This window comes from Varanus komodoensis, unplaced genomic scaffold (genome assembly GCF_004798865.1).
Source record: "Varanus komodoensis strain SLA01 unplaced genomic scaffold, ASM479886v1 scaffold41, whole genome shotgun sequence".
Lineage (NCBI taxonomy): Eukaryota > Metazoa > Chordata > Lepidosauria > Squamata > Varanidae > Varanus > Varanus komodoensis.
This window is the reverse complement of record NW_025335954.1, coordinates 7,933,125-7,959,362: the sequence shown is the minus strand read 5'-3', so window position 1 is coordinate 7,959,362 and position 26,238 is coordinate 7,933,125. Positions and strand designations below refer to the sequence as shown.

The 26,238-nt window shown below is 45.5% G+C and overlaps 1 protein-coding gene across 10 annotated transcripts in view; it reads left to right on the top strand.

Annotated features, from left to right (window-relative positions):
* Positions 1-26,238, top strand: part of TNS2 (tensin 2) — a 143,145-nt gene that overhangs the window by 106,918 nt on the left and 9,989 nt on the right. For 9 of the 10 annotated variants that reach the window (XM_044443337.1, XM_044443332.1, XM_044443338.1 and 6 more), the window contains 18 exons: positions 183-233; positions 1,625-1,747; positions 3,473-3,537; positions 3,935-4,018; positions 4,933-5,045; positions 5,420-5,480; positions 5,594-5,672; positions 7,590-7,719; positions 9,118-9,183; positions 10,680-10,796; positions 12,794-14,071; positions 15,368-15,515; positions 16,035-16,933; positions 18,015-18,101; positions 19,127-19,258; positions 19,633-19,725; positions 20,565-20,642; positions 21,976-22,053. In XM_044443337.1, coding sequence (XP_044299272.1) covers positions 183-233; positions 1,625-1,747; positions 3,473-3,537; positions 3,935-4,018; positions 4,933-5,045; positions 5,420-5,480; positions 5,594-5,672; positions 7,590-7,719; positions 9,118-9,183; positions 10,680-10,796; positions 12,794-14,071; positions 15,368-15,515; positions 16,035-16,933; positions 18,015-18,101; positions 19,127-19,258; positions 19,633-19,725; positions 20,565-20,642; positions 21,976-22,053 — 3,682 coding nt within the window. The remainder of the gene's footprint in view (positions 1-182; positions 234-1,624; positions 1,748-3,472; positions 3,538-3,934; positions 4,019-4,932; positions 5,046-5,419; positions 5,481-5,593; positions 5,673-7,589; positions 7,720-9,117; positions 9,184-10,679; positions 10,797-12,793; positions 14,072-15,367; positions 15,516-16,034; positions 16,934-18,014; positions 18,102-19,126; positions 19,259-19,632; positions 19,726-20,564; positions 20,643-21,975; positions 22,054-26,238) is intronic. The other variant, XM_044443335.1, reaches the window with a different exon arrangement.

Here is a 26,238-nt window from a genome sequence, read left to right as displayed (position 1 = left end):
GAGGGCCACACAACCTCACTGGACTGTGGAGAGTCTGGCATAGATCTGGGATGGCATCTGGAGTTTGCTCATTTTTGATGTCGTACTGATTAGCTGAGAGAAAATTGGTTGGTTAAGGAAAATGCAGGTTGGTTGGTGACCTTAAGCACAGAGGCCAAAGTGATGTATCTTTGTTTCAACAGCTCTTCAACCTATCAGAAAAACGGCATGACATCATCAGACTGAACCCCAAGGTGAGAGGATAGAGGTTGTGGGTAATGTTGATCTGGGAGCATGTCTGGACCAGACTCTGCCCACCTTCTGGGGGTTGCTAGAAGTTGTGGTCCAACATATTTGGAGGCACCAGGCTCAGGAGTGGGAGGCAGATCTAGACAGAAGCAAGCTACAGTAGTGAGTCTTCAGTGTTCTCACTGTGGAAGCTCAGAGAATAACAGTCTGGGCGCAGTCCCAGATGCATTAAATAAAATGTGAGTTCAGCTTACAGTGGTCACTGTCACATTCAGCAGATTAAAAGGAATGGAGAGAAACAAGTATAACGCAACATATTTCCAGGTGCTAGATGTGGATGGCACCTGCTTTGTTGGTCCTCAGAACTCACAATCAACACAGCACTTGACAGTCACAACACTGGGCCAATTAAGGCACATTCTGGGACGGGATCAGGAAGGAGCTAAAGTTTCCCTTAACAACTGTCCATCCTCCCATCTCAACTTTTTCCTATGTATTGTTGTGTGATTATCACACAATGCCTCTCGCTCTGGTTCTTCAATTTTATATAAGTAATAAAATGATGAATTATACTCTATAGCAATGGTAAAGGAGTCTTGTATCACATTGTCTAAATATATGCATGGCCAGTAACAGAAGATGATACTTCCTCCAAAAGCCCAGGAATATAGTTGATCATTTTAAAATAGAATAAGTTTCTGGTCCTCAAGCTTGTTGGGAAGACCTATAAGTGTGTTGTGTATGTGGTGAATGTATAAAACCAGAGGGATATAAAATGTGAGTTATCACAAAGAAGTACAAGTGGTTATTGAAAAAATAAATCATTATTTCCTAGATGTAGACTTAATCTTAAAGCAGACCCAATTAAACCAGTTAGTTATGACTAACTTATCGCACTGGTTCCAAGGGTCTGAAAGCTTGACTAAGCCTGGATACAACCCATATTGTCAGTGCTTCGCCAAAGATAGTTCCTTGTCCTGGTGCTCTTATCTTGTTCCCTGTCTTCCCCCTCCCCCTCTTTACTTTCAGCTAAATGCCTCTTTGCTACATTTTCTAGGAGTTCGAACCTTTCACTGTCAGCAAAAAAACTGAAGAAACTAACAGTTTTATAATGTTCTCCCCCACCCCACTGCCCAAAATCTATACATATAGAGTTGTTCATTTTGTGTAGAGTATCCTAATATTAATAAAGTTTATTCCTTCCCCTTTGGGTTCTACCGTCACTAGAAAGTCACCCAAAAGTCTTTCTGAAATGGAATTCCTTGGGGTGAAATAATGTGAATGCACTGTTCTGTAATAAAAGAATTCTATGGTCTGGTCCCATGTGTTGTGTCTCTCTATATCTGTGGTGTTAAAAGCCCTTAATTATGATACTTTTCTCTCTTCCCTGGCACAGGTGCAAGATTTTGGCTGGCCTGACCTGCATGCCCCACCATTGGACAAAATCTGTTCCATCTGCAAAGCCATGGAGACCTGGCTAAACTCAGACCCACAGCATGTGGTTGTACTTCACTGCAAGGTGCAGGACAATATGCTCTCTTCTTCCAGGCCATTATAGCTATAAGTTTAGGGGATCTGACTGTGGATGGTAGAAACAGAATGAAGTGTAGGCCTTCTGTATGATCCCCAAACTGCCTCTCCGACTGTTCCTGTGACAATGGTGGCATAGCTACAGCTGCTGAGGGCTCGCAACTAATAACAACATTGAAAAATAGAATGCTTCACATTCTGTATAATGCCCTGGCTTGTCAGACTGATCAACCACAAACAGAAGATCTTTTATACGTCAGGAGAAATCTCCTCCATGTGGCTTGGCATGCAAACTTTCTTGTGCTTGTAGAAATTGAATCAAGATCTTCACAGCAACATCTACCACAATGCTGATAGACCTTGAATTTGTCCACCTTTTTGGAGTGATTTGGAGATATGTAGCATTGATTGTTTTTGGTGCATGGTGGAGAAATATTATTCCACATCCCCAAATTGAATGGAGGAGGGGAAATTAAACTTTTAAAGGTGGCTTTTTCCCCCTTCTAATAATGTCTGATAGCTTTTGCTCTATAAGTTAAATAATCTGTTAGCTTCTTCCAAGATCAGCTTTGTTGAGTGTTTTCAGTGTTTACATTGATTGAAATCAGGGATGGGCAATTTGTGGCCTTCCAGATGTTTTGGCTCACAGTCTCCATCAACACTAGCCAACATAACCAGCCATGAGGCATGCTGGGAGCTACAAACCAAGGCATCTAGAGGACTACAAGTTGCTCACCCCTGCTGCACATACATTAATCAGCCGAAGACTATGAAGGGAGTTAAGGATGCAAATAGGTTGACACAGGAGCGCAAGAATCTAGTCACTACAGGAATCTTAAAATTGAATTGAGAATCGAGTTGCTGAAGAAAGTAGGACGTTTCTGTATGTGTGCTGAACCAGGTTGCCTCCCTCTTTTTATATTGTCTCCAGTCCAGACAGTTCACTCCTTTTCTGCCAACACGCTTTTTACCATTATTTATTTCCTCTGCCTTTTTGTCCTGCTCATACTCAGTCCCAGACCTGTCTCTCCCCCACCAGCTGCTTCTTCTGATTTCCATTCAGTATTTCCTTCCCCACTCTCACATTAAGACATCTCCCCGACCTCTGCCAACCTTCAGCATCGCACGTAGGGGCTTTCACTAACCTATTACCTAGTGGAGGAACCCCCTCCTCAAGGCTGCAGGAATCTGGATCCCCCTGCATGCAAAGCTTAAATAGTATCAAAATCTGAAGCCAGATCTGTCAGAACATGGCTGGGGGTGCATATGCCAAATGCCTGCGATTGATCCCAACCAAAAGTAACAGTAGGCTATGGCCTTCATCCAGGAAAAAAGATTTTTAAAGCATCATTTATTCTGTTAAAATATTGTTCCCCATTCTTCAATCAAAAAGACTCCTGAAACTGCTTTCATGCTATCATGAAAATCAGAGAGCAAATCCCTGCTGGTAGGTTTACAATCAAAGAAGGCATGGCACACAAGGAAATGGAGATGGGGATGGAAAAGGGAGGGGAAATTAAATAGTTGTTCAACAGGGCTGATGGGACAGCTTCTCCCTTTCATCTGTATAGACATGCATTTCCTGTCTCCCACTCCTTCCAAGTTGGGTCTAAGGTTGTTGCAAAAGCTTTCACCTCCCCTGGGCTGGCAGTCCTATTGATGTTATGGTCCTAGCTCCATTGTTGTCTCTCTCTTGCTCTCGTTTTTGTGCCAGGGCAACAAGGGCAAGACTGGCGTGATTGTAGCGGCCTACATGTACTACAGCAAAATCTCTGCAAGGTACTGGGCAGGTGGAGCATGTGGGTGGGACTCTGTCATTCTGCATAGACCATAACTCCCCTCTTTCTCTCTCCCTCTCCCCCCACCCACCCACAACCTTCATCCTACCCATTCTGTGATCCCATTTTCCCCCTTTCTCCAGAATTGCCTTGCTTAGACTCAGTCTCTGTGGGTAGAATCCACAGTAATCATAGAATCATACCATCTCAGAATAGTAGAGCTGGAAGGGGCCATGAAGGCCATCGGGTCCAACCCCCTGCTGGCGCTGGACACCCAGTTTACACCATCCCACTCAGATGGCTGAGTGGTCTTTGTATTCGGTGTCTCATGCAGAGTAACTCCTAAGGTTGCAACCATGTGCATGCCCACACACACACACCCTCTCTTTTCTCCTTAGTGCAGACCAGGCCCTCAGCACACTGACCATGCGCAAGTTCTGTGAGGACAAGGTGGCTGCCTCCCTGCAACCCTCCCAGAAGAGGTGAGACCCTCCTTGCCAACATCTAGAGGTTTGTGGTTAGAGTCCCATTGTGCTTGGTACAGTCTTCACTGAAGTGGTAAGCCTATATCGAAGCCATAGCATGTCAGGATGGGGGTGACTAACATCACTGATTATTTCTCCATACGAAAGGATGTTCTCTGTGCATAGAAAATGAGGTAGGTGCTGAGGAGATGGGTTGTAGTGTAGCCTTTCTCCCCAACATGCTGGCTTTCTATATTTACTTCTTTGGGAAATACTGCACTGGGTGGCATCCCACTGAATAGAACCACTGTGAATTGACAAAAAAGAGGATGTTGATTTGGGTAATAGTTGCACGTGCTAATTTAGATGCATTGATCCACATTTAGAGATCATTATTATAATTTAAATGCAAATTCAAGACGTCTTACCATGATGCCTTGGTAAGACTTGCTCAGACTACACTCCAGGTGCTGTTGATGGGCTGTGTAAAGGATTCTGCAGCTTTTCCTTCTGACAGTTCATGATCTTTTAACCAAGCTGGCCTGGACAGCCTTTTAGATAGAGGATTCCTTTGGATGGAACATCGTTCTTCAAATAGAGCTCTATTTTCTGTAAGGAGGGCATGTGGCCACCTAGACCCCACTTGTACTTTGTGGTACAACCTGGACATGAGCTTCACACATTGGGGGGATACAGGCACTATTAATTTATAATCTATTGATTTATACTTTATAAACACAGGGAGTTAGAGAGTCCCTTCATGTGACTTGTGGATGCCCCTAAGACAGGAGTGGGCCTGCAGATAATTTTGCACCACTTGTCTGCCCCCAACTGAAATACCTGAGGCAAGGGATGATGGATGTTGTGGACACCATTGGCCCACCCCTGCCCAAAGAGCTTGTGACTGACCCCTCTCTGTTCTCTGTGGACAGGTACATCCATTATTTCAGTGGGCTACTCTCGGGCACAATCAAGATGAACAGCAACACCCTCTTTCTGCATCACGTCCTGCTCCCGGCTATCCCTGCTTTTGAGGCTGGAGGAGGTAAGTGCTCAAAGGATGCACAATGGTGTCACGAAATCCACCACCTCCCTTGTGCAAGCCAGGCATATTTTTTGCACATCGTGTTTTTGTGCATTTCACATGCTCTGTGTGTGAAATTTGCTGCTGGGGCCAGAACTGAGATTCTGTACCATGGGTACCTTCAAAAACATGTGCCCATGTTCCTTTTGGAAATTGGAGCACAAGCCCACCCTTGTTTTTGCAAATATGTTGCCCATGATTGCGTGCACTATTCTGTTTCTTATTTCCCATGGTAGAATTTCCTTGAATCCCTCTGCATGCTTCCTTGCTGGGGCCAGTGAACTGAACTTTCAATGTGTGATAGTAATGTGTATGAGCTTCCTTTCCTATGCTAGGTTATCAACCGTTCCTGAAGATCTACCAGTCCATGCAGCTGGTCTACACCTCTGGGATCTAGTGCGTATGACTTGGTTCTTTCTGGGACAAAAGCCTGTGGGCTTTTCTGGGCTCCGGACCAGTATCCTGATCGGAGAAGCCCATCTCTGTTTGTGTTGCTCTGTGTCTTGCAGCAGCCTCCACGGAGCCAGCGGGACTCAGAAAGTCTGCATCTCTCTGGAGCCAGCCTTGCTCTTGAAAGGGGACGTCATGGTGAGTGCTGACAGCAGCTCAGAGTAGAAATACGGAGCTAACATCATGACATGTTTCTTTCCTTTCCTCTTCCTGGTAGCATGTCAGAACATAGGAAGTCACCTTCTATTGTGTCGGAGCCTTGGTCCATCAACAGGAACCAGCCAGGAGGACTCTGTATGAGTCTGACCTGGAGATGCTGGGCACTGAGATGGGGAGCTTCTGTGGGCAAAGCAGGTGGCCTTCCACTGACCTTCAGCTCTTCCCAGTGTCATATTATACAGGGCACAGTATGACATTGCCATGATCTTTGTTCCCCTGCCCCCCCTCACATAAAAAGCTATAGGCAATGGGGGCATGGAAGCAACATGTCACACAGTGGCATTGTGTCACTTTTAAATAAATAAATACATCACAGTAATATCAATGTATATTATGCCATCTATTTTTGTGGCCTCTGTACATTGCACAGTATGGATTCTGCATCCCCACAGCGTCTTTTTTGTTATGCTCCAGAGCAGAGGAGCTGGAGGCAGGCCCCGGTGTGCATGGCCCAGGGCAAGCGTGGGAAGCCTCTGTGGTGAGAGCACAGAAAAATGGACTCTCCTTTGCTGCCACTCCCAGCTATTTTCTTATCACAACAAATTTGGTGACGGTAGGAGTGACAGGGGCCACAAAAATGATCAAAGGGAGCCATTTATTTATTATTTAAAGTTTTTATATGCCATCCCCTTGCTACATAGCCTCGGGATGGCTCACAGAAGTAACAAATAAAACAATTACAATTAAAACCTGGAAACACACTGGCTGCATAATAAAATATATAAATATTAAACATGATTAAAATACTGTTTGAATAAAAAGGTCTTGGCCTGGCGCCAAAAAACGAATAAAGGCAGCTCCAGGCAGACCTCTCTGGGGAGCGCATTCCACAGATGGGGCGCCACCACAGAGAAGGCCCTCCTCCGGGTACTTTGCCTCCTGACATCTCTCACCGAAGGCTCCTGGAGGAGGGCCTCTGCTGCCGGTCTCAAGGGGCGGGAGGGCATTGTGCCTTTGTCATCTTAGCCAGGCTTCTCTGGGGCTCAAGGCTTTCAGGGGCTGGTTTCATATGTGTTCCAAGTGTGGGCACCAATTCACCACCTATTACCAGTGTGAAGATTCTTGCCGCAACTGAGTGGGATTTTTCATTCAGTCCCCCAACAAGGAAGAAGAAGCTGTTTGGTTTAATATTTTATTTTAAAATTGATATAATTTAACTATTAAGAGATCCCAAATGTGCTTTCTTAACTTTGTAAATTTCAGTGCTAAATGCTAAACAATGGGGATTCTTTCACTCCTTTTGAAGAAAAAGAAAAAGCTATCCATGCAAACTCATTTATCCATTTATTAAATTTAAATGCTGTGCAACTTGAAGATGCCCTTATAATTGTCCAATGAAATTACAATTAAAAAGCACAATAGCCTCAAAACTGCTCTAAAACAATAACCAATACAACCATTAAAATGTTAAACATATTGAAATTTTAAAGGATTGTTTTCTTCCGATACCATTGCACAAAGTACACTTAGAATGAATACCATATTGCATGTGTTTGTTCGTCAAATCACATATAAAATAGTGTTATTGGTTATTAGGAGAACTTATAACCAAGCACCTTCAAGCTGCTGAACTTGTTTTCTCCAATATTTCTTGATTCCACAACCAGGTGGCTCAAATGTATACAAGATCTGTTTGAGCCAGCTCCTGAGCCAGGGTCCTGGTGCGTGCAGAAGCGCTGTGGTGTATTTGTCAGTGCCTCGGCAGATCCCTCTTGCCCTAGGCTCTTATTGTATGTGTGAGGGGCATGGGGTAAGGGAAAACATATGCAAGCCAGATGGGAAAAACTGTGCCCAGTGGCAACTTTTGTGTCTGCTCCCCTTCCCTTCACCCCTCAGGTGAAATGCTACCATAAGCAGCTCCAAGGAACTGAGAGGGATGTTGTGTTCCGGGTCCAATTCCACACTTGCACCATCCACAGCACCCAACTCTGGTTTAGCAAAGATGAGCTGGATGAAGCCTGGAGAGGTGAGGACAGAGACCTGTTTCTGAAAGCAAAGAATCACAAACAAAGGGGGTGCTGGCCCCCAAAGACTCACTGCACAAAGATGCAGTAAGCAAGAACCAGTGCCATGCCTATGAAGGTTAATCCTGAGCTGGGACATCTTTTCAGGAGGTGCCACAGTACTTGTCAGATATCCTCATGGAGTGATCCATGTGACAGAATCCTTCCTCAGCTGTATCACTTAGAATCCAGTTGGGAGTGTGTGCCTTGTTTCCCAGGAAAATTAGGGCCCCAACTACCTGCCCATCAACTGGGAGACCCATTCTGCAGAAAAGACAGGGCACAGAGGAGAGCCACCCCAAACCCTGTTTCTGTGCAGAAACAGCAGTTCTGAAGAGAAAGAGAATACAAGGAACATGCTTTGTTTCCAAGCAGAATTACACTCCTGACAACGCACCAACCAGCTACAGAAGTGGGGCTCTCACACGCAGCCCATGGGCGATGAATTGCCTGCACCTCTTTTATGCACAGTAGAAGTGGGTAGCTTCAAGAGATTATCTTGGGGCCCATTTTGCCCCATGGACCTTCCTCCATGGGGTACATTCTTCAGGGTGTTATGCTGTACACAAGGCACTCATCTTTCCAGTTTTAAATAAGAGGTGACCACTGGATTGCCATGAAAATCAGCCAGAAAACCAAAAGCATTACATTTAGCTATGGAATCAATAGTTAAACTTAGCTACAAAGACTACAGAACACCAAAAGGACAAAATTTAGCTCGCATACAAGCTCAGACTGACCCACTGCTTTTTAAAAAGATGCAGTGGGGGGGAGGGGTTGCTGGGGGTTGCACTATGGAGGGGAACTAGGCTGCATGGAAGCCATGTGTTGCCCACCTCTGATATACACGTACCTTTTTCCAGCCTTTTATCAGCAAGGGATGTGAGAGATGTGAGGATGTTCTCGAGCTCTCAGTTTTGCTTTCTGCTAGGAAGGAATCAGACCATCTCAAAGGCCCTCTAGAAGAGTTAGATTATGTTTTCCCTGGAAATGCTTACTAATACAGCAGAAGAGAAGGTTCCTTGCAGGGCATGTTCACATTACATAGCAGCAGAACTGTCCTTTCACCTTTCCACAGAACCTGGCAATTGTGTAGTTCTTAACGTCAAAACCTCTTAGCACTTCACCAAACAGCATTCTCAAGATTGCTTGGAAGAAGCTGGAACTGTTCGAAAGGTGTGAAGTGCTGCAGGCTTGTTGTGTGGATTGGGTTTGAGGAGAACTGTGTTCCTTCTTCTGTGAGAACAGTAAACCAAGAGCATTCTTTTCAAATTGAAATTACGTGAACATAGCCTATGGCACAGGTGATCACTCTTGGATTCCAGCATGTTGGCGTATTTTCCTCTCCTTTCCCTCCCTAGATGAACGGTTCCCCTTTGAGGCAAGCGTGGAATTTGTCTTCTCTTCTAGCCCTGAGAAAATTAAAGGTGGGTGATGGCCGAGTTGGAGGGAGAAAGGTGCATTGTCGTGAACATTTCTGCCTTGCCACTGGGAAGCCAGGTCCCAGGACATGCTCTGAAGGCCCTTGAGGTTGCAACTGCATGAAAGCTAAGCAGGTCTGGATCTGGCCAGAGCTTGGATAGGGGGCTATGTGGGCCAAAGCCCATGTATCCTGCCTTCAGACTCAAAGAACAAAGGGGCTTATCATGCATCTGGAAGGCCACAAGAGTTGGACAATGAGTTGAGTTTGGACTGGCGGGGCCACAGCTTCTGCCAGAGCAATAGTGTGATGTTGGGAAGCATCTTAAGGTGTACTGGCACTTTTTTTTTTTGTATGTACGTGTCCTCTGGATTTTCTGGGTAATCCTCCTTGCTTGCCAGATGAATAGAATCTCCTTTGGCCTGCAAATATTGGCAGTGGTGAGCAGGGGGAATGAGGAAATCATTTTCTGCCAACTTGGATCAAAACCTTTCCTCCTACTATAAGCTCTCTGGACTTCCATTCCCTATTGTAGTCAAAGCTATGCATATTCCTTTATTGAAAAAAAAGGCAGAAAATGGGGGAGGGTAGGAGTATTGAACAAAAATGAAAACCGCAAGAAGACAGGCAAAACCACAGGCTGAGCCTGGACTAGAAGCTTCATTCCTGTGGAATGAAAACCATAGCAACCTAGTTTTTACTCACATTTCCCTCATGGGACAATGGGACCTGATATTCTTTTAGAAACATAGAAACAGAGCGAGTCAGAAGGGGCCTCCCAGACCATCTAGTCTGACCCCTGGCTCCAGCCAGCTCCGCTCACGACATGCCCACCATGTCTTCAAAGAGAAGTCTTGGGGAAATCTTCCTTTCAAACTATGACAATTTCCAGTGGGGAATCTCAGACCAGTTCCTGGTGCGCTTCCATTCAGGCACTGGTGGGTCCACACCATTTTGCTTCTAAAATCCCATGCAAGGTTGCAGGAATTGGCTTTCAAACAGACCACTAGACTTTTACAGATAGAGCATATGAACCTTTATTTCTGGAATTTCTGTACCATCTGTTAAAAATTATATTTAGGTGACTAGAGTTTGCGATAGCTAAAAATCATTAGTATGTTTACCATGCTAGTGTCACAGGTGAAACCTACCATTTTAATTTCCCCACCATACCACTGAGGCCCCAATGTAGCATTGTTCTCAAGCCATCCTTTTTCAGGCCCTCTGGCTCTTAGTGGGAGGATTAAAATGGCAGGCATCAGCCACAGTCAGCTGGGGTGCAGGGCTGAGAGAAACACTACGTTTGGGTGACTGTAGCCAACATTTGGGGTCACATAATCCCATTTGCACATAACCCCCCTGTAAGTTTGTTGACAGGTGACAGTGATGTGTAACCACTGGTTTCCTCGTGTGGGCTGTGAAAGTGAAGTAGGTAATTTGGTCCAGGATGTGGCAGAGTGGGCTGATTCCTTTCAGTGCTGGCATTTCTGACTCTTTCCACAGGCCGGGAGACCTACAGGAACAATGCTGCTGTTGCAGTAGATTACAGTATCTCTGATCCTATAGTCCGTTGGGACTCCTATGAGAACTTCAACCTTCACCACGAAGACAGCTTGGAAGGTATGTAGGACTCAGTCCCAGTGAGGCGTGTCTACAGGCTTGTCATAGTGCTTGGGTCAGGTTGCCATGTCATATTGGCAAGACTGTGTGTGCTCCATAATTCTGCATAAGTACAGCAGGGGTGGGGATGGGGCAAATAGCACTGGGTGAAGAATCAAGCATCCCGAGGACCTCTGTTTCCCAAGTTTCTATCTCTTTACAGAAACAGTTTTGAAACAAGGTTCTGACCATTATCTAGCCAAAGCTAGAGGGGAACGTGAGAAAAGTGGAGCTCAGTAGGACATCCTAGAAGTTACGGCTAACTCTAATCTTCCTGGCTTTATGAGTAGAAGCACATTATGCAAATTAAGCACTTGGGTGTGCATTAGTATAGTTCATGCAAATTGAAGAACATTGTCTTTGTGCGGAATTTTGGTTGTCCTCTCATAGAATGTGTTCTGCTTTCAAGCACAAGCTAGGCGTACCTCCTGCTTGTACCTAAGGGTGGCTAGTGCTGGGGTTGTATTTTATTTTGACTAGGTTGTTTTAGGCCAGCCTTCCTCAGACTGATGCTCTCCAGTTTGGACTGCAACTCCGACCCATCCCAGCCAGTACAGCCAGTGGCTAGAAATGCTGAGCATTTTATTCTGGAACTTTTGACAGATCCCCAGAGCAGAGAATGCTGTTGTTGGATGACTGAGAGTTGTGCTGAGTCTGCACTGTGCTACAGTCCAGTTCACACATCTGAACTCAACAGCAGCAGCCTGCTAGACATACCACTGGGGAAGCTCCAATACTTCTCCCTTACCATTATTTTTAAAAAAGAGTTTGGTATTTCAAAGTTTGCGGCTGCCCTTCTCTAATGGATATCCTAACCACCCCCCCTCCCCACATATATGCACATGAGTCTAGGCTGTAGTGACTTTTTTGCTTCCCGGAGCTGCAATCTAAACAGCTGGCTTTTGCTCAGTCTCACCTAATTATAGTTTCCTCCTAATGTCCACTTAAAGTAAACTCATTAAGAACTAAAATAAATAAAATAGCAGAGGGAATAATCAAATGCAGTTTAATAGTTGGCTTGTCTGCGTCAGATACCAGAAAAACTCTCAACAGGATAAAGTAAAACTTCCCCCTCCTTCTGGCAACAACTAATGCTTGGAGAAAGAGGGCTGTTTTCTGGAATGTGGGTTTTATGAAGGAAAAAGTGTCATGTATTTTGAGGATGGAGCATGATGCTAGTTAGATTAAGGTGTGGATGAGTCATGGTCTGTCAGATCTGTGTGTGTACCAGTAAACTGTTTTCCTCTGCTGGACTAAACCTGAATAAATGTCAAATGGTTCACTTAATGCTATAGTATAGTCTTTAAGAGGACAATCCCTTCCATGTCTAGACAGGAAAAAGGCCTGTAACTCCCAGCATCCCACAGCCAGCAGAGCCATTTTTCTGTCTAAAATTTTAAAGAAGTATGTGTATGTTTATTAATTTGCACATCATTTCCTTGCCATGTCCAATCAGTCATTTCTTAAAACAGTTTAAAAGCTGCCTCTGTGATTAAAACAATAGTCACGATATAATGAATTCCTTGATCCTTTCCAAGCTAGAGGGTGCTAGGTTTTTTATGGAGTGCAAGGGAGTTGGTTTATGTGATAGAACAGGTGTGGGCACAAATGAGATCTCCAGATGTCAGCTGTTTTGGATTTCACCTGCTAGCATTCCTGAGTATTGGCAGTGCTGCCAAGAACTTCTAGAAACTGGAGTCCCAAACATCTTGAAATCTACCTTCTCGCCACATCTGTGGTTGAATGTCATTCTGGTCCAGGTCCACTGGCTGGAGACTAGAATACAGGAATTCTTCACTGAAGAATGCAGGAATTCACCATCCTTACACCAAAGCATATGCTCAGGTTACATTGGTGCAGGTGTGGACTAGCTGCCTAGTGGAGATATTCCAGGCCATCTGTGCTGCTCTGCAGTCTCTGTGTTCCTTCTGAGCAGTGCCCCCACTTCTCCTTTGCAGATGTCTTACACACCCGGGGGCCCCTTGATGGAAGCCTGTATGCCAGAATTAAAAAGAAAGGTGACCTGAGCAGCTTCTCCTCTGTCAACGGCAGCCCAAGCAGTCCAGAGTCCCCTCCGCAGCAAGGTGGGCGCCTCCTGTCCATCAGCAGCGACTCAGGGCATTCCTCCATGCTGACTGAGAAGGCCGACGACAACACACCACCATCCAGGCTGCAGCCCACTGCTGCGGAGAAGGAAGAGCTGGACCGGCTCCTGGGTGGATTTGGTGTCCAAACTCGGCAGTCCAGTGAGGCGAATGGTTCTCATTCGCTCTCCCCCTCCGTCACCAAGGAAAGAGAGACGGCCATTTTGGAAGATGAGCTTTCAGATATGAGTCAACCAGCCACCCCTTTTTCCTACCAAACCCAGCGCTCAGGCCTGGCCCGGCATTGTTCCTGTCGCCTCGGTTACCGCTCCCACAGCCCCGAGAGGCCTCATAACATGGTCTACTATAGGCAAGATGGCTCTCTGGAGCGCCGACAGGCAATCTATAATGGTGGGCACTCCCACATGCATCCTGAAGGCTACGAGGAGAAAAGGCGTGTGTTTCGCTCTCTTTCTGAGGGCATTCAGCCCCACTCCTACCCATTCAGCCACGAGCCGCCGCCACCCCCGCCACCGCCCCTGCACAGTCCCAGCCAGCAGGAGCACGAGGAGTTGCTGATCTTGGAGGACCCCCCCACATATTTATGCCCCTGCCAAGACTGCCAAGAGGTAGCCCGTGAAGATGCCAGGTTGCCCACAGCTTCCTTCTACAGCCTGCGACTGAACCGGGAACCAGATCTGTGGGGGGTGGAGAACATGAGGCCACCCCTGCTCCATCATCCCCTCCACCGGAGTGGGCAGCCCATGCCACTTCTGATGCCAGTCCCCTATGGGCACCCCCACTTGTCGCATGGGCAGCAGCAAGCCTTTAACTTTGAGCCCAAGATGGTGACCATGCACACAGGCCACAGCTACCAGGCCCACCAGAGGTCCAAGGTAACAGACGAGAACAGCGAGGCATATCCTTACCCACGCTACAGCCCAGCCTACCCTCCAGTGCCATCATATGCCTATGGCAGAGCCCCGGTCAAGCCCTGCATGCCTCCTTACGTCTCTGGATACATGGGGTCTCCCCACTCAGGCTCCATGCCCCCAACCAGCCCACTATATCCTCCAGCCAGGAAGCATGGCTGTGAGCCCCCTGAAGGCAGCAATGGATACCTCCTGCCGGCGCCCTCCGAAAGACCTCATGGTGAGTGACTGGTGCAAAGGGCTCTGTGTTTCCAAGACAGTACTGGGGGAGGCAACCCAGACAAGGCAGCAGCCTCCATAGAGTTTCCAGAGCCCCATTTCTCAAGGCTGTCATGCCCAGTGGTCATAGGTGTTGCATCATGGGACCAGAGAGGACCCAGGGATGGAGTCCATTGTACTAGGGAGAGTCCAGGGCCGAGTGAGCAAGAGCCTTCGTTGCCAGATGGTCATGGAGCATAAATCAGTGCAGTCTTCCCCAAGTAGGTGCCTGGCAGACAGGTTGCACTGTAGATCCCATCCTCTGTGGCCAGTGTGTGCAAGCTGGCCAAGAATGAAAGGATTGTAGTCCAACACACATGCTCTGCATGTCGAAGATGCCCTATTCAGTCAGAGGAAGGGCTCAGGGAGATCCTCTGTCCTAGGCTATGACCTGGTTTGCATGTAATGGCCATCCATGGGTTGAAAAATTGATGGTTTGTCATGGAGAGCAAACCAACTCTGCTCTTTTTACTCCACAACCACAATCCACTCCTGCAACATCCAAACCCAGATCACTCACTTGTTTAGGAGCTAAACCCAAAAACCAACCCCTAAACAACTCAATTTATCATCTGGATTAGGAACATCTCAGGTTTATTCTGTTTTAATTTCATCACTTCCCCGAAACAATCCTGAGGATTGCAGTTTGGTGAGGGTGCTGAGAATTGTCTCTGGCAGGTTCTTTGCTTCCTCTTTAGTGAACTGCAGACCCCAGAATTTTCTGGGGAGTGGGACTAACTACTCAAATATCCTTTGTTCATTACATTCCTGTTCTGCCTTCATCCAAGTAGGAGTTGAAGGTGATGCACACAACCCCAGTCCCCTTCAAATTTTATCTTCACAACTGTCCTCCAAGCCAAGTTATGCTGAGAGAGGAGTGAGTAGCCCAAGGTTCACCTGCTGACCTTGGAGGCCAAATGGGAGTCTGAACTTGGCTCTCCCCAGTTGTGATCTGAAACTCTGACCACTGCACCATGCTATTAGAGGAGCCCAAGGAGTTCCACATAATCTTTCAGCTACCTGGGCCTCTGCTGCCACGATACTGGGCGCAGCAGGGATATGATCAAAACATTCCTTGGAAGATCTGTTGTCCAAGGTCCCAAAATCTGGGGGCCAATCCATTTGACTAGGTCAGCATAGTTCCATTGACTTGGGTGTGTCCTGGCTGACCCTGTAAGTTTGCTTCTCCTTTTCCTTTTCCCTTTCCCTTTCCCTTTCCCTTTCCCTTTCCCTTTCCCTTTCCCTTTCCCTTCAGTAGAGATGCAAGACTGCAGAGATGCTGGGCCCCGGCAAGATGCTCTGAGGCCCCTGCAGCAACAGCGGCAAGAAGCACGAGCTGCTAGTGCAGACATGTCTGGCTCCCCCTTACCAGTGCACACCAGCAGCCCAGTATTCAGCAGTGACAGGTGGGTGCCCAGGGAGTTGTTTTTTCCCTCTCTCTCTCTACCCGTGTGTGTGTGTGTCTTTCTATAGCAAACCTATAAGAATCTGCTTGCTTGTGGCAAGTTAAGCACTGCCTCCAGGAAACAAAGCAGGGAACACTGGCATGTTTGTGGGCTAATACATTTTGTTCACATTTTTGTGGGGAGTGGACTTTGAGTGATCTTGAGGGCAGTACAAAACTTGGTAACTTTCTGTGGTGGTAAGTTGGGTGCGTAAAGTTTTTTTTAGATATGAATGCCCATATTTTGCCACATCTTTTAGGACAAGAGATGTGGCTCAGCAGCAGAGCACATGCCCCAAGTTCAGGCCCTGGCCCCTCCAGGGATGGCTGGGAAAGTCTTCTGCATGAAACCCCAGAGAGCTGCTGCCAGTCCGGGTTGGGCTAGATAGCCCCCTGTTCTGATTCAGTATAAAGCAGTGTCCTACATTCCTGTTCTGTCTCTTTCTGTGGATTTCCTAACTGCATGCTTGCTGCCACACAGCCCTGGAATCTTCAAGCACAGCAACAAGGCCAGCAGCCCTCCTGAAAGCCTGCACCCATCAAGCCCGGAGCAGCTGGCTTCTTCTGGCTGGAAGAGAGGCCCAGAGAAGATGGCTTTGTCAAGCAGCCCCACGCAGGTTCTCTCCCCGATGCAGGCCTTCACCCACCTCCCCTCCTTCAGGCCACAAGCTAATGGAGCATCCCTGAGTCTAGGCCTCCCGCTGCCACAGCCCTGCTCCCGCACCCTCTGTGTGGCCAGCCCGCTGCACCTCGCCTCCTCGCCCACAGCTAAGTGTGGGGTCTTTCCAGAGGGCCAACTGCAGCAGAACGTCTCAGAAAGATCCAGCCCTCGTGCCACGGTGGTCTCCCAGGAGTTACCCCCAGAAGGCGCTGCAGGGCATCAGCTCAGTCCTGTCATGGAAAGACCAGCCCAGAGGAGCAGCTCCGGTGTTTCCTGCCCCAGCCAGCCCCTTCCTGGCTGCAGGGCTGTGTCCAGCGCCCCGGCCTCGCCTCAGATCCCTGTTGGCTACAACAGCCGGCCTCCCAGCGAGAGGACTGAACCTGAGACAAGCACTCTTCTTCACCACCCCAACAGCAACCCCTCCCTTGGGCTCTGCCCAGTCAGCATCCAGTCGCCGGCTGCCGGATGCAGCTTTGCTGACACGCAAGGCTCACCAACCCCAGCCTTCCCTATCGCCACAGCCTACTACACGGGGGTAGAGGGCAGCCCCTCCAGCCGGGACCGACTCTGTGAGCTGCCGCAGCCTCCGCTGCCTGAGAAGCATCACATTCTGGCAACCAGAAACTGGGAGAGGGGCTCTCCACCTGGCCGTAGCCCTGGCTCTGCTCACCATGTCACCTTTGCTCCTGGAGTACCTGATGGAAGCACACCTGGCCTAGGTAACAGCTCTGCTTTGAGAATTGGTATTCAATTCAGTTGAGGGGGAGGATACAAGTTGAGCTTCGTACTTTTACTTTGCTCCACCTCCCGAAGGACCCATGGCATGGCTGCAGTCCTTAATTTCTCTGAGGCTGCCTTGAATGTCCCCAAACTGATCTCACATAGGAAACCAAGGTGCGACGGCCCTCTTTCCATGAGTTGTGGCAGTTAGATGGCGGTCATAGTGAATAATTTGGAAATTCCTGCCAGTTTGCTTTTAATACACACTATCTGTTCAACTGGTACATCAGGTAGAAAAGAGGCCCCTGTCAATCCAATTCCTTCAGCGGAATGGCAGAATTGTTCAAGCAACTGACAATTTTAAAATTCTCTCAGAACTTTTGAAATCTATGAATGTAAAGTTTTGAATTATAACTCACTGTTTTCATATAGAATATTTTTAGTCATGCTGTGAAGCTAGGTTTTTATCTCTATCTTTACTGCAATATTTTTGTTGCAGTTTACTATTTTGTCTTTGTTAGGCTCCCAGAAAACAGACAGACTTTATCAATGCTGCACATTGATACTCAGCCTTCCCCAATTTGTTTTCTACTTCAGTTTGTTTGTTTGTTTGTTACATACCTATATTGCCTACAGCCCGAAGGTTCTCTTCTCTGCAGTTTCCATCACGCCTCCAGCTAGTTGGGGAAGACCAGTCTATGCTGACCTATTTAAGTTCCAGGCTGTGGCTTATTGTGTCACCCACCTGGAGAAGGTGGTTGGTTGGTTGGTGTGCTTAGCACGACAGTCCAACACTAAAACAGCCCGTGACCCTGTGACTTGAGATCCTTTTAATCAGAAGCCTGAACCTAGAACATTGTACACATATTTCACCAAGCTTCCCTAATATAATATCAGTCTCCCCTGCAGGATTAGGGTAAAAATCATGGAGAGAATGTACACGAAAGATTTTGAACACCCTGTAGAAGCACTGCAAAAAGACTTTGTATTATACTGATGTTGCCCCCATAACACGTTCCAGGCACTTTGGCCTGTTAGCCTCCTGGAGCGAAAACTAACTTACATTTTCCTTCCTTCCAGTTGCACAGCAACAGAACCAGGCCAGTGTCAAATTTGTCCAAGATACATCAAAGTTCTGGTACAAGCCTAATTTGTCCCGGGATCAAGGTAATCTTTTGCAAATAGTTTTGCTAGATTTGGCTGGGATTCGACTAACATCAGTATTTTACATCTGCCCTAGGGCAGGGGTGTTAAACCTCAGGCCCACCAGACCAATCTGTAGTCCAATCTGACCTATGGGGTACCCCATCCCCTTCCCTTTGACTGTCCACTGTTGCATGGTTTCCTGGTTTCTGTGCCATCTTCCCCCATTCTGAAAAGCTCTTGTAAGGCTTTATAACTGGCACAAAGAGATTTAAATTAAACTGAGCTGCTGTTTTGGCAAAAACCTTGTTGCCGTTGCCTTTGGCCCCACCCTGCCCTCATGGATGGGGTTCAATTTGGATGCCAAGGAATACTTCCTGACAGTTAGGACCCCTGTGGTATGGAATGGGCTTCCACGGGAGGTGGTTGAAGCCCCGTCGGTGAGGATGTTCAAGGACAGGCTAGACATGCAAATGGTAGGCATGTTGTGAGCAGAGCTGGCTGGAGTGGGGGGTCAGACCAGACAGCCCAGGAGGCCTCTTCTGACTCGCTCAGTTTCTGTTTCTATGAATGCGGCACCAAAACTGCATGTGGCCCTTGGGCTGAAAGAGGGTTAAGCACCCCTGCTTTAGAGGAGTTGGGATCCTCAGGTGTGCTGACCTGAAAGTCTAGCTTTCACACACTCCTATGTGAAGTCTGTGTCAGTCCTTTTGCAGGCGGCGCAGCAAACCAAACAGGTGGCTACATGGTACTTGGCTCCAGATTTTCATGGGCAAGGCTTAGTGTTCCTCCTTCATGGCCAGTGGGAAAATGCTGATTGCTTCCTTCAGCCTTAGGCCCCCTTGCCTGCTAGCTTTGCTGGGTGTATGAATGGGTTAGGAATACAGTGGGAACCTTCTTTACATCAGAAAATTTCACAGGGCCTGCTTCGTGTTGGCCCTAACTCAGAACCATCATTGACTATACTGGCTGATCCTGCCCTGGCAGAATGGTGGGCTTCTGCATACGGAATATGCTCACCTATGTCCTTTGCTTCTTTCCCTGAGCAGCCATTGCCCTCCTAAAGGACAAGGAGCCGGGCACATTCCTCATCCGGGACAGCAACTCGTTCCAGGGGGCCTACGGCCTGGCTCTGAAAGTGGCCACACCTCCACCCAACAGCATCAACCACTCCACCAAAGGTAAAAAGCCATTCAGTATTGCATGTAGAGTAGGGCTGTGGCAGGACAGGAGAAGTGCAAGCTTGGTGGTGCTTTGCCTGGGGACACCTCCCTGTTTCATTCTGCAGTGCCTCCAGCAGAAGGAGGTTGCAGGTAGCAGGGTCAGGAAAGAAAGGGCTTTTGCCTGAGGCCTTGGAAAGCTGCAGGCAGGGTTGGGTAGATGGGCAGAGGGTAATGAATGGCAAGGTAATGAAGGAATTATTCCAAAATCATTTTTACCCCAGCTTTGCTTTCGTGCTTAGCCAAAAGGACTCCCGGAATAGTTTAGAAAGATCAGGCTTTCAGTCTAAAAGGATTTGCACCTCCACGAATTTATGTCCCTCTGCCTGTCCCAGGAGACCCTGCAGAACAGCTGGTGCGCCATTTCCTGATTGAGACAGGACCCAAGGGAGTGAAGATCAAGGGCTGTAACAATGAACCCCATTTTGGTGAGTGGCTGGGAGGTTGAAGAAGTGGGCTCTCCCACCTTTCAGAGCGATTGGGAATGGCCTTCAGCAGGATCTTCATTCTCCCCTGTAGAAGAAGAATGACCCAACTGCATGCCAAGGTTGTGCGGAGAAGACTCAATGGCTGCTAGTCCCGCTGGTTAGGTGCTGCCATCACTATCAGAGGCCATTTGCCTATGTACGGTTGCTGGGGAACATGGAGGGGGGGAAGAGTTGGGGTGAACACTTTTGGACTCCTGCAAAGCAAGCTAGGACGAAGTCCACAAGCGCTTTCAGAGCCTGGTTGCACAACCAGCCACCTTCCCCATCCGGTGTAGCTGCCCAAAGAGCAGCTGCAGGATGCAGAAGGGGGGTGTTGCAAGTGGCCCCACCAGACACCAGTCCCGGTGACCTGCTTTCTTCCTTGCCCACCACAGCCAGAGGAGGCAGTGCCGACTGTGGGAGAGGGGTGCCGCACGTGGCCCCATCAGGTGCCATTCCCTGCAACCAACCTTCTTTCATGCCTGGCTGGGGGCTCGATTCCTGGCAAGGCTGAGCACACTTGCCAGGAATTCCGACTGAGGACTGCTGCAAAGCGGACCAGAGTGCAGGGAGCCGAGCCCAGGGAATTTGATGGATTCCTCCCACACCCTTCATGAGGGCTGCTACTGCGCTCTTGTGCTGCTTGTGGGCTCCCCATGAGCAGGCTGGCCACTGTGAGAACATAACACTGGGCTAGATGGGCCTGATCTGATCCAGCATGGCTCTTCTTACATTCTGATAAGACAGGGTGAACAGAAAGCCTGACCCAAGGCTGGGTTTCTTTCCCCCACTTTCTGTAGGCAGCCTGCCAGCCCTGGTGTCCCAGCATTCCATCACTCCCATCTCATTGCCTTGCCATCTCCTCATCCCAAACAAAGGTGAGTGCTTTGGAGTGTGTCCAGAGGCCAAATGTCTGGAAGCGGTAGGTTCTTGCTTGACATATAAAAGGAAATGTCCATAAAATGCTAATATTAAATCAGAAGGCATTGCATGTGTGTATTTGAGTGTGTGTGAACCAGAGAAAGACCTGGTCCACATTACTCAACAGGCCAGATTACAGGTTGAGTATGCATGAGTGTGGATTGTCATTGAACCATGTGGTGTTATGTAATCATGAACTGCTGTGAACCTAGCCCCACTAACAAAGCACTGTTTGTTAACCACAAACAACTCACAGATCACAACCCAGCAACTAACCATAGGTTCTCTTTGGGCATTTTTTGTAGTTAACAAACTAGGGCTTACTAATTACCAGAAACACAAAGTTCACAACTGAACAACAGCAGATAGATTTTCTTCATTGGTGGTTTGTAGTTAACAAACTATAGTTTATTGGTGTGGCTGTGTTCACACAACACAACAATGCATGATTCAATAACAGCCCTCAGATCAATGACAACCTGCACTGAACCCATACTCAACCTCTCCTGTCCTCTGATAATGTCATGTTATGTGACTCCAGTCAGCCACAAAGCTAGCGCTGTACTGTCATTGCTTCTGGGAGCTGAAATCCAGAACATCTGGAGTTTTTCTTTCTACAGATCCCTGGGTAAGAATTTGAGTTGTACATCAGAATGTCCTCTGGGCAAATGTTGCTTGTCATGCATTCACCAGGTGGTCTTGGATCCCTTGTCTGCAGTGTATGAACAATAATATGGACATCTAACAGGGTTGTTGAAAACACTGTGCATAATCTTTACAACAGTTCAAAGACTCAATGTTTGCTTTACTTTATTTCTGACAACTTCCACTTACCTTTTTCTTAAGATGCCCAAGATGCCCAAGGAGAAATACTGTTTAGGTTTGGACCACACAATAACCTATATTCAAGAACTGAGCATGAGTTGAGCATGGAGTGTTGTTGAAATGTGAGTTACTGTGATGTCTGAACTCAGCCAAAATAACTAACCATGGCTTACAACCCAACAAACCATGGGTTCTCTTTGTGGGTTGTTTGTGGTTACCAGGCCATGGTTTGTTAGCCCAACTGGGTTCAGACAATAACCCATGTTTCAACAACAATCCCCACTCAATCCATAAGTGTGGATTATCGTGTTGTCAGAACCTAGTCAGTGAGTTTCATAACTAAGGATTTCAAGCTGTGTCCCCTCACCCCCCCCCCGCATTCAATCCCCACACTCTAGCTGCTGAGTGATGCTTGTCCAGTGGATGATGGACCCTGTTCTCTCTTCTTTGTCTTTCCTTTTTCAGATATTGTGGAGGAGAGCATCGAGCTGACTGTTCCCACCAACATGAGTACAGCTGCTGATTTGCTGAAGCAGGGAGCAGGTAAGTAGCACAAAACAGGAGGTCTGTGAGTGAGAGGCAGACACAAAGTAACTAGCAGGTATATGATTTACCAGGCTCAATAGTGCGGAGGTTTTTAGGATCTTTGCTCTAATCATTTTAGCAACCACAATGAATACACCTACTTGATTGCTTCTGTCAGGGTCCATGTCTCCAGGTAGTTTATATGGCAAACTATTTGGACCATATTCTTCCACTCACTCTTGGATTTATTTATTATATGTTTATATAGTTTGTGCTCTTTCTGCCAAGGAAGACTGGAGCTACTGGAGCAGTTTGTAATCATTAATAAAAGTTGATTGAAACAATAATAAAACTGATGCACTTAAACACAATTAAAAACATAATGGTAACAAAATCAAAACAGCATCCAGTGCAGCAGACCCACTTTCAAACCAAAGGCCTGCTTGGATAAAGAGGTCCTCATCTAATGGCAGAAGGAAGGTGAAGAGGGAGAAAATGCAGCCTTCCCCGACCTGTCACCCTCCAGACATAGTCAAATACAATCCCCACAGTTCCTAGTCAGCGTGGCCAATAGCTCAGAATGCTGAAAGTTTCGGTCCAGTACATGTAGGGAATGCCCGGTTGGGGAAGCTTGCACTACACCTGTGAGGCATACAAGTCACAGAAGAATGCATCATGCATAATATGCACTATCTGTAAAGTCGCACATATACAAAAATGTTGAAATATAGGAACATTTGCACTTGTTCCATCTCATTATAAAGAAGGCATTGTCTGAAAGTCTAAATCTGTAAATCTCTTCCATAGGTCAGAATCAATCAAGGGATTAAAATAATGACAGAGAAATTGTCGATCCATGTCACCTACTACACCTTTTGTTGAATGGTTTCTGTGTCTTTATTAGCATTCTGTGATCAGAACTGGTCTCTGATTTTAACCTTTGATTCACTTAAATGAAAAGACAGCAATGTGAAAAAAATAGGCCAGTCTTTCAAAGTAGGAAGACGGCCCAACCACCCATCTTTTCATGTTCTACATTAAAATGTTGGCCTGGTTGTGTTTGGACATATTGGTCAATCTTAAATACACACACACAGACACACATTTAAAAAAAAAACCAACATTTCTATGCCGCCCCATTCGCAAAGAGCCTCGGGGCGGCTTACAAAACAATTGCCTTGGTCACCCTGGAAGAAAGTAATGGTAGCTCCACTTCAGTGTGAAGAGCAGCAGTTGATGTACTTGGAGGAAGTACTCAAATGCATCTTAAAATTATATTCTATATAACCTGGTGAATGGGGCAGCATAGAAGTTTACTAAATAAATAAAATTAAAACCCTCCAAATCATCTATTTTAGCTCATCCCCATATCTCTGCTCAATAGGAGTTGTGCTAAGTTCTTTCCCCTCAGATATTTTGATTGCTGGTGGAAAAGATGTATTGGAATAGCTTTGATGCAAACAGATAATAAGTGTATAATTTCTACCACTATTTGGAAGGAGAAACAGATGTGGGAATCCTTTTTAAAAAAAAAAATTAAGATTTTTAAACTAACACTAAAGACATCAGTCATCAAATACATCAGATGTACTGGGTCAGCCCCCTACTCATATTTTTTAACATTCTATAGTCATATTCAAATCCATTTATAATAACTTAAAAACATCTTTAAATCTAAGCCAAGTCCCGTTTCTCTAGCCAATAATAAAAAAATCCCAAGTTTGATAGAAGTCAGTATCTTCTTTCTCCTTCAGTGATAAAGTCAGTCTATCCATTTCTGCACAGTCCAGAATCTTTTTTAGAATCAGTTCATCGGTGGGTAATTCCTTACTTGAGCAAGGAGTGTTGAGCAAATGCAATCCTTGCCGTGGTGATTACATGTAACATCAAATACATTTCTTGTTTACTAATATCTTCCGGTATAATGCCTAATAAAAAAACTTCAGGTTTAAAAGCTAAGGGTTTTTGTAACATTTCCTCAAGCCATTTATGTATTTTAATCCAGTACTTTTTCACATTGTCACAAGTCCACCACATATGGTAAAAAGTACCCAATTTATGTTTACATTTCCAACATCCATTTGACATATTTGGAAACATCTTAGCTAATCGGTTTGGCGACAGATACCATCTATAAAACATTTTATATAAGTTTTCTTTATACAAAATTGCTAATGTTACCTTAATATTTCTCTCCCATAGCTTTTGCCACTTTTCTAATTCAATATTATATCCAAAATTTTGTGCCCATGTTATCATAGTTTCCTTAACCTGTTCATCTTCCATTTTCCTGTCAAGTAAGAAATCATATAATCTTTTAATCATTTTCTCATCTGATTTAAGCATCACTTGATCAAACGCTGTTAAGTCCTTATAAAACCCCCATGCTTTACAGTCTTTAGCATATCTCGATTGCATCTGCACCTTATGCCACCAAGAGATATTAAATCCCTGTTCTTGTGTTTCTTGATCTAATTTCAGGCCTCCATCCTTATCCAAAATATCATCATATCTTATGATCCCTTCAAAGTTCAATGCATTTGGATAAACAAAAGCTTCCATAGGTGAAAGCCATCTTGGTAGTTTATTATACAATTTTAGCTTTAACTTTTCCCACACCGACATTAATGATCTTCTAATAAAGTGACTTAAAAAAGACCCATGTGACTTAGCCTTCTCATACCACATATAAGCATGCAAATGATGACCTTCAAGATACAAAATTCTCTTATTTCTTAAAGTTATCCATTATTTTAGCCAAGTTAAAACAGACGCTTGAAAATACAACACCCAATCAGGAAGACCAAAACCACCATTCTTTTTAGCTTCCTGAAGTATTTTTAATTTAATCCTTGGTTTCTTCTTTCTCCAAATAAATCTTGAAATTTGAAAGTTTAAATCATCAAAAAAATTTATCAATTTTTACGGGAATCATTTGAAACAGAAACAAAAGCTTTGGTAGTATATTCATTTTAACAAGTGCTGTTCTTCCCATCAAAGATAATTGCAAATTGGCCCATTTTTCCAGATCGCCCTTAATATCCTTCAATAGTTCATTGTAATTGTCTTCTTTCAAAGTAGTACGCTTGGCTGTAAGACAGATTCCCAAATACTTAACCTTTTTAACAATCTGCAAGTCTACTTGTTCCTGCAGCCTTTTTTTCTGGTCTTGTGTGAGATTTTTAACTAACCATTTCATTTTTTCTTTATTTATTTTCATCCCCGTAACCTCACCATATTCTTCAATCCGTTGTAGGAGTTTAGGCATTGTTACAAAGGGTTCCTCCGTTATGAAAACTAAATCATCTGCAAATGCTTGCAATTTATAACTTTCATCCCTAATTCTAGGACCCTTAATGTCCGCGTCATCCCTGATATTTCTATTCAACACCTCTAAAATCAGAATAAACAACAGGGGTGACAATGGGCATCCTTGTCTTGTACCCTTTTGTATCTCTATAGTCCTTGTAAGTTCTCCATTAATTAAAATCCTGGCCAACTGTCTTTGATAAATGCTTGATATCGCTTTCATAAACTTTTCACCAGACTCCATTTGAGCCATCTGTTGCTTCATAAATTGCCAATTAACATTATCAAAGGCTTTCTGGGCTTCCATAAACAGTAAAGTCATTGGTTTTTCCATGTGTATCTCATAATACTCTAGGATATCCAAGATAGTTCTTAGATTATTCTTCATTGTCTTTTGGGCAAAAAGCCATTTTGGTCTGGGTGAATAAAATCTATTAAAAACTTCTTTAACCTTTCTGCCATTATAGAGGCAAAAATTTTGTAATCCACATTTAATAATGATATAGGTCTGTAGTTTCGAATCTGTGTTAAATGCATATCTTCTTTTGGTAGTGTAATATTTGCCTCTGTCCAAGTATTTTGGTATTTTAGCATTTAACAGTGCTTCATTACATATTTCTTTAAGAAATGTAGCAAAAACTCCTTCAAAGGATTTATAAAATTCATCTGGCAGCCCATCTGGGCCAGGAGTTTTATCATTCCTTTGCCGCATAATTGCCTCTATGACTTCCATAGTTGTTACTTCTTGGTTCAATAATTTTTGATATTTCTCCGGTAGTTTAGGTAGATCTCCATTTTGGATGTATTCTTTTACTTTCTCAGTTGAAATCTCATCCTTCTGGTATAACTTTGTGAAAAAATCTTCTGCTATTTTCTTAATTTGTATACTTTGTA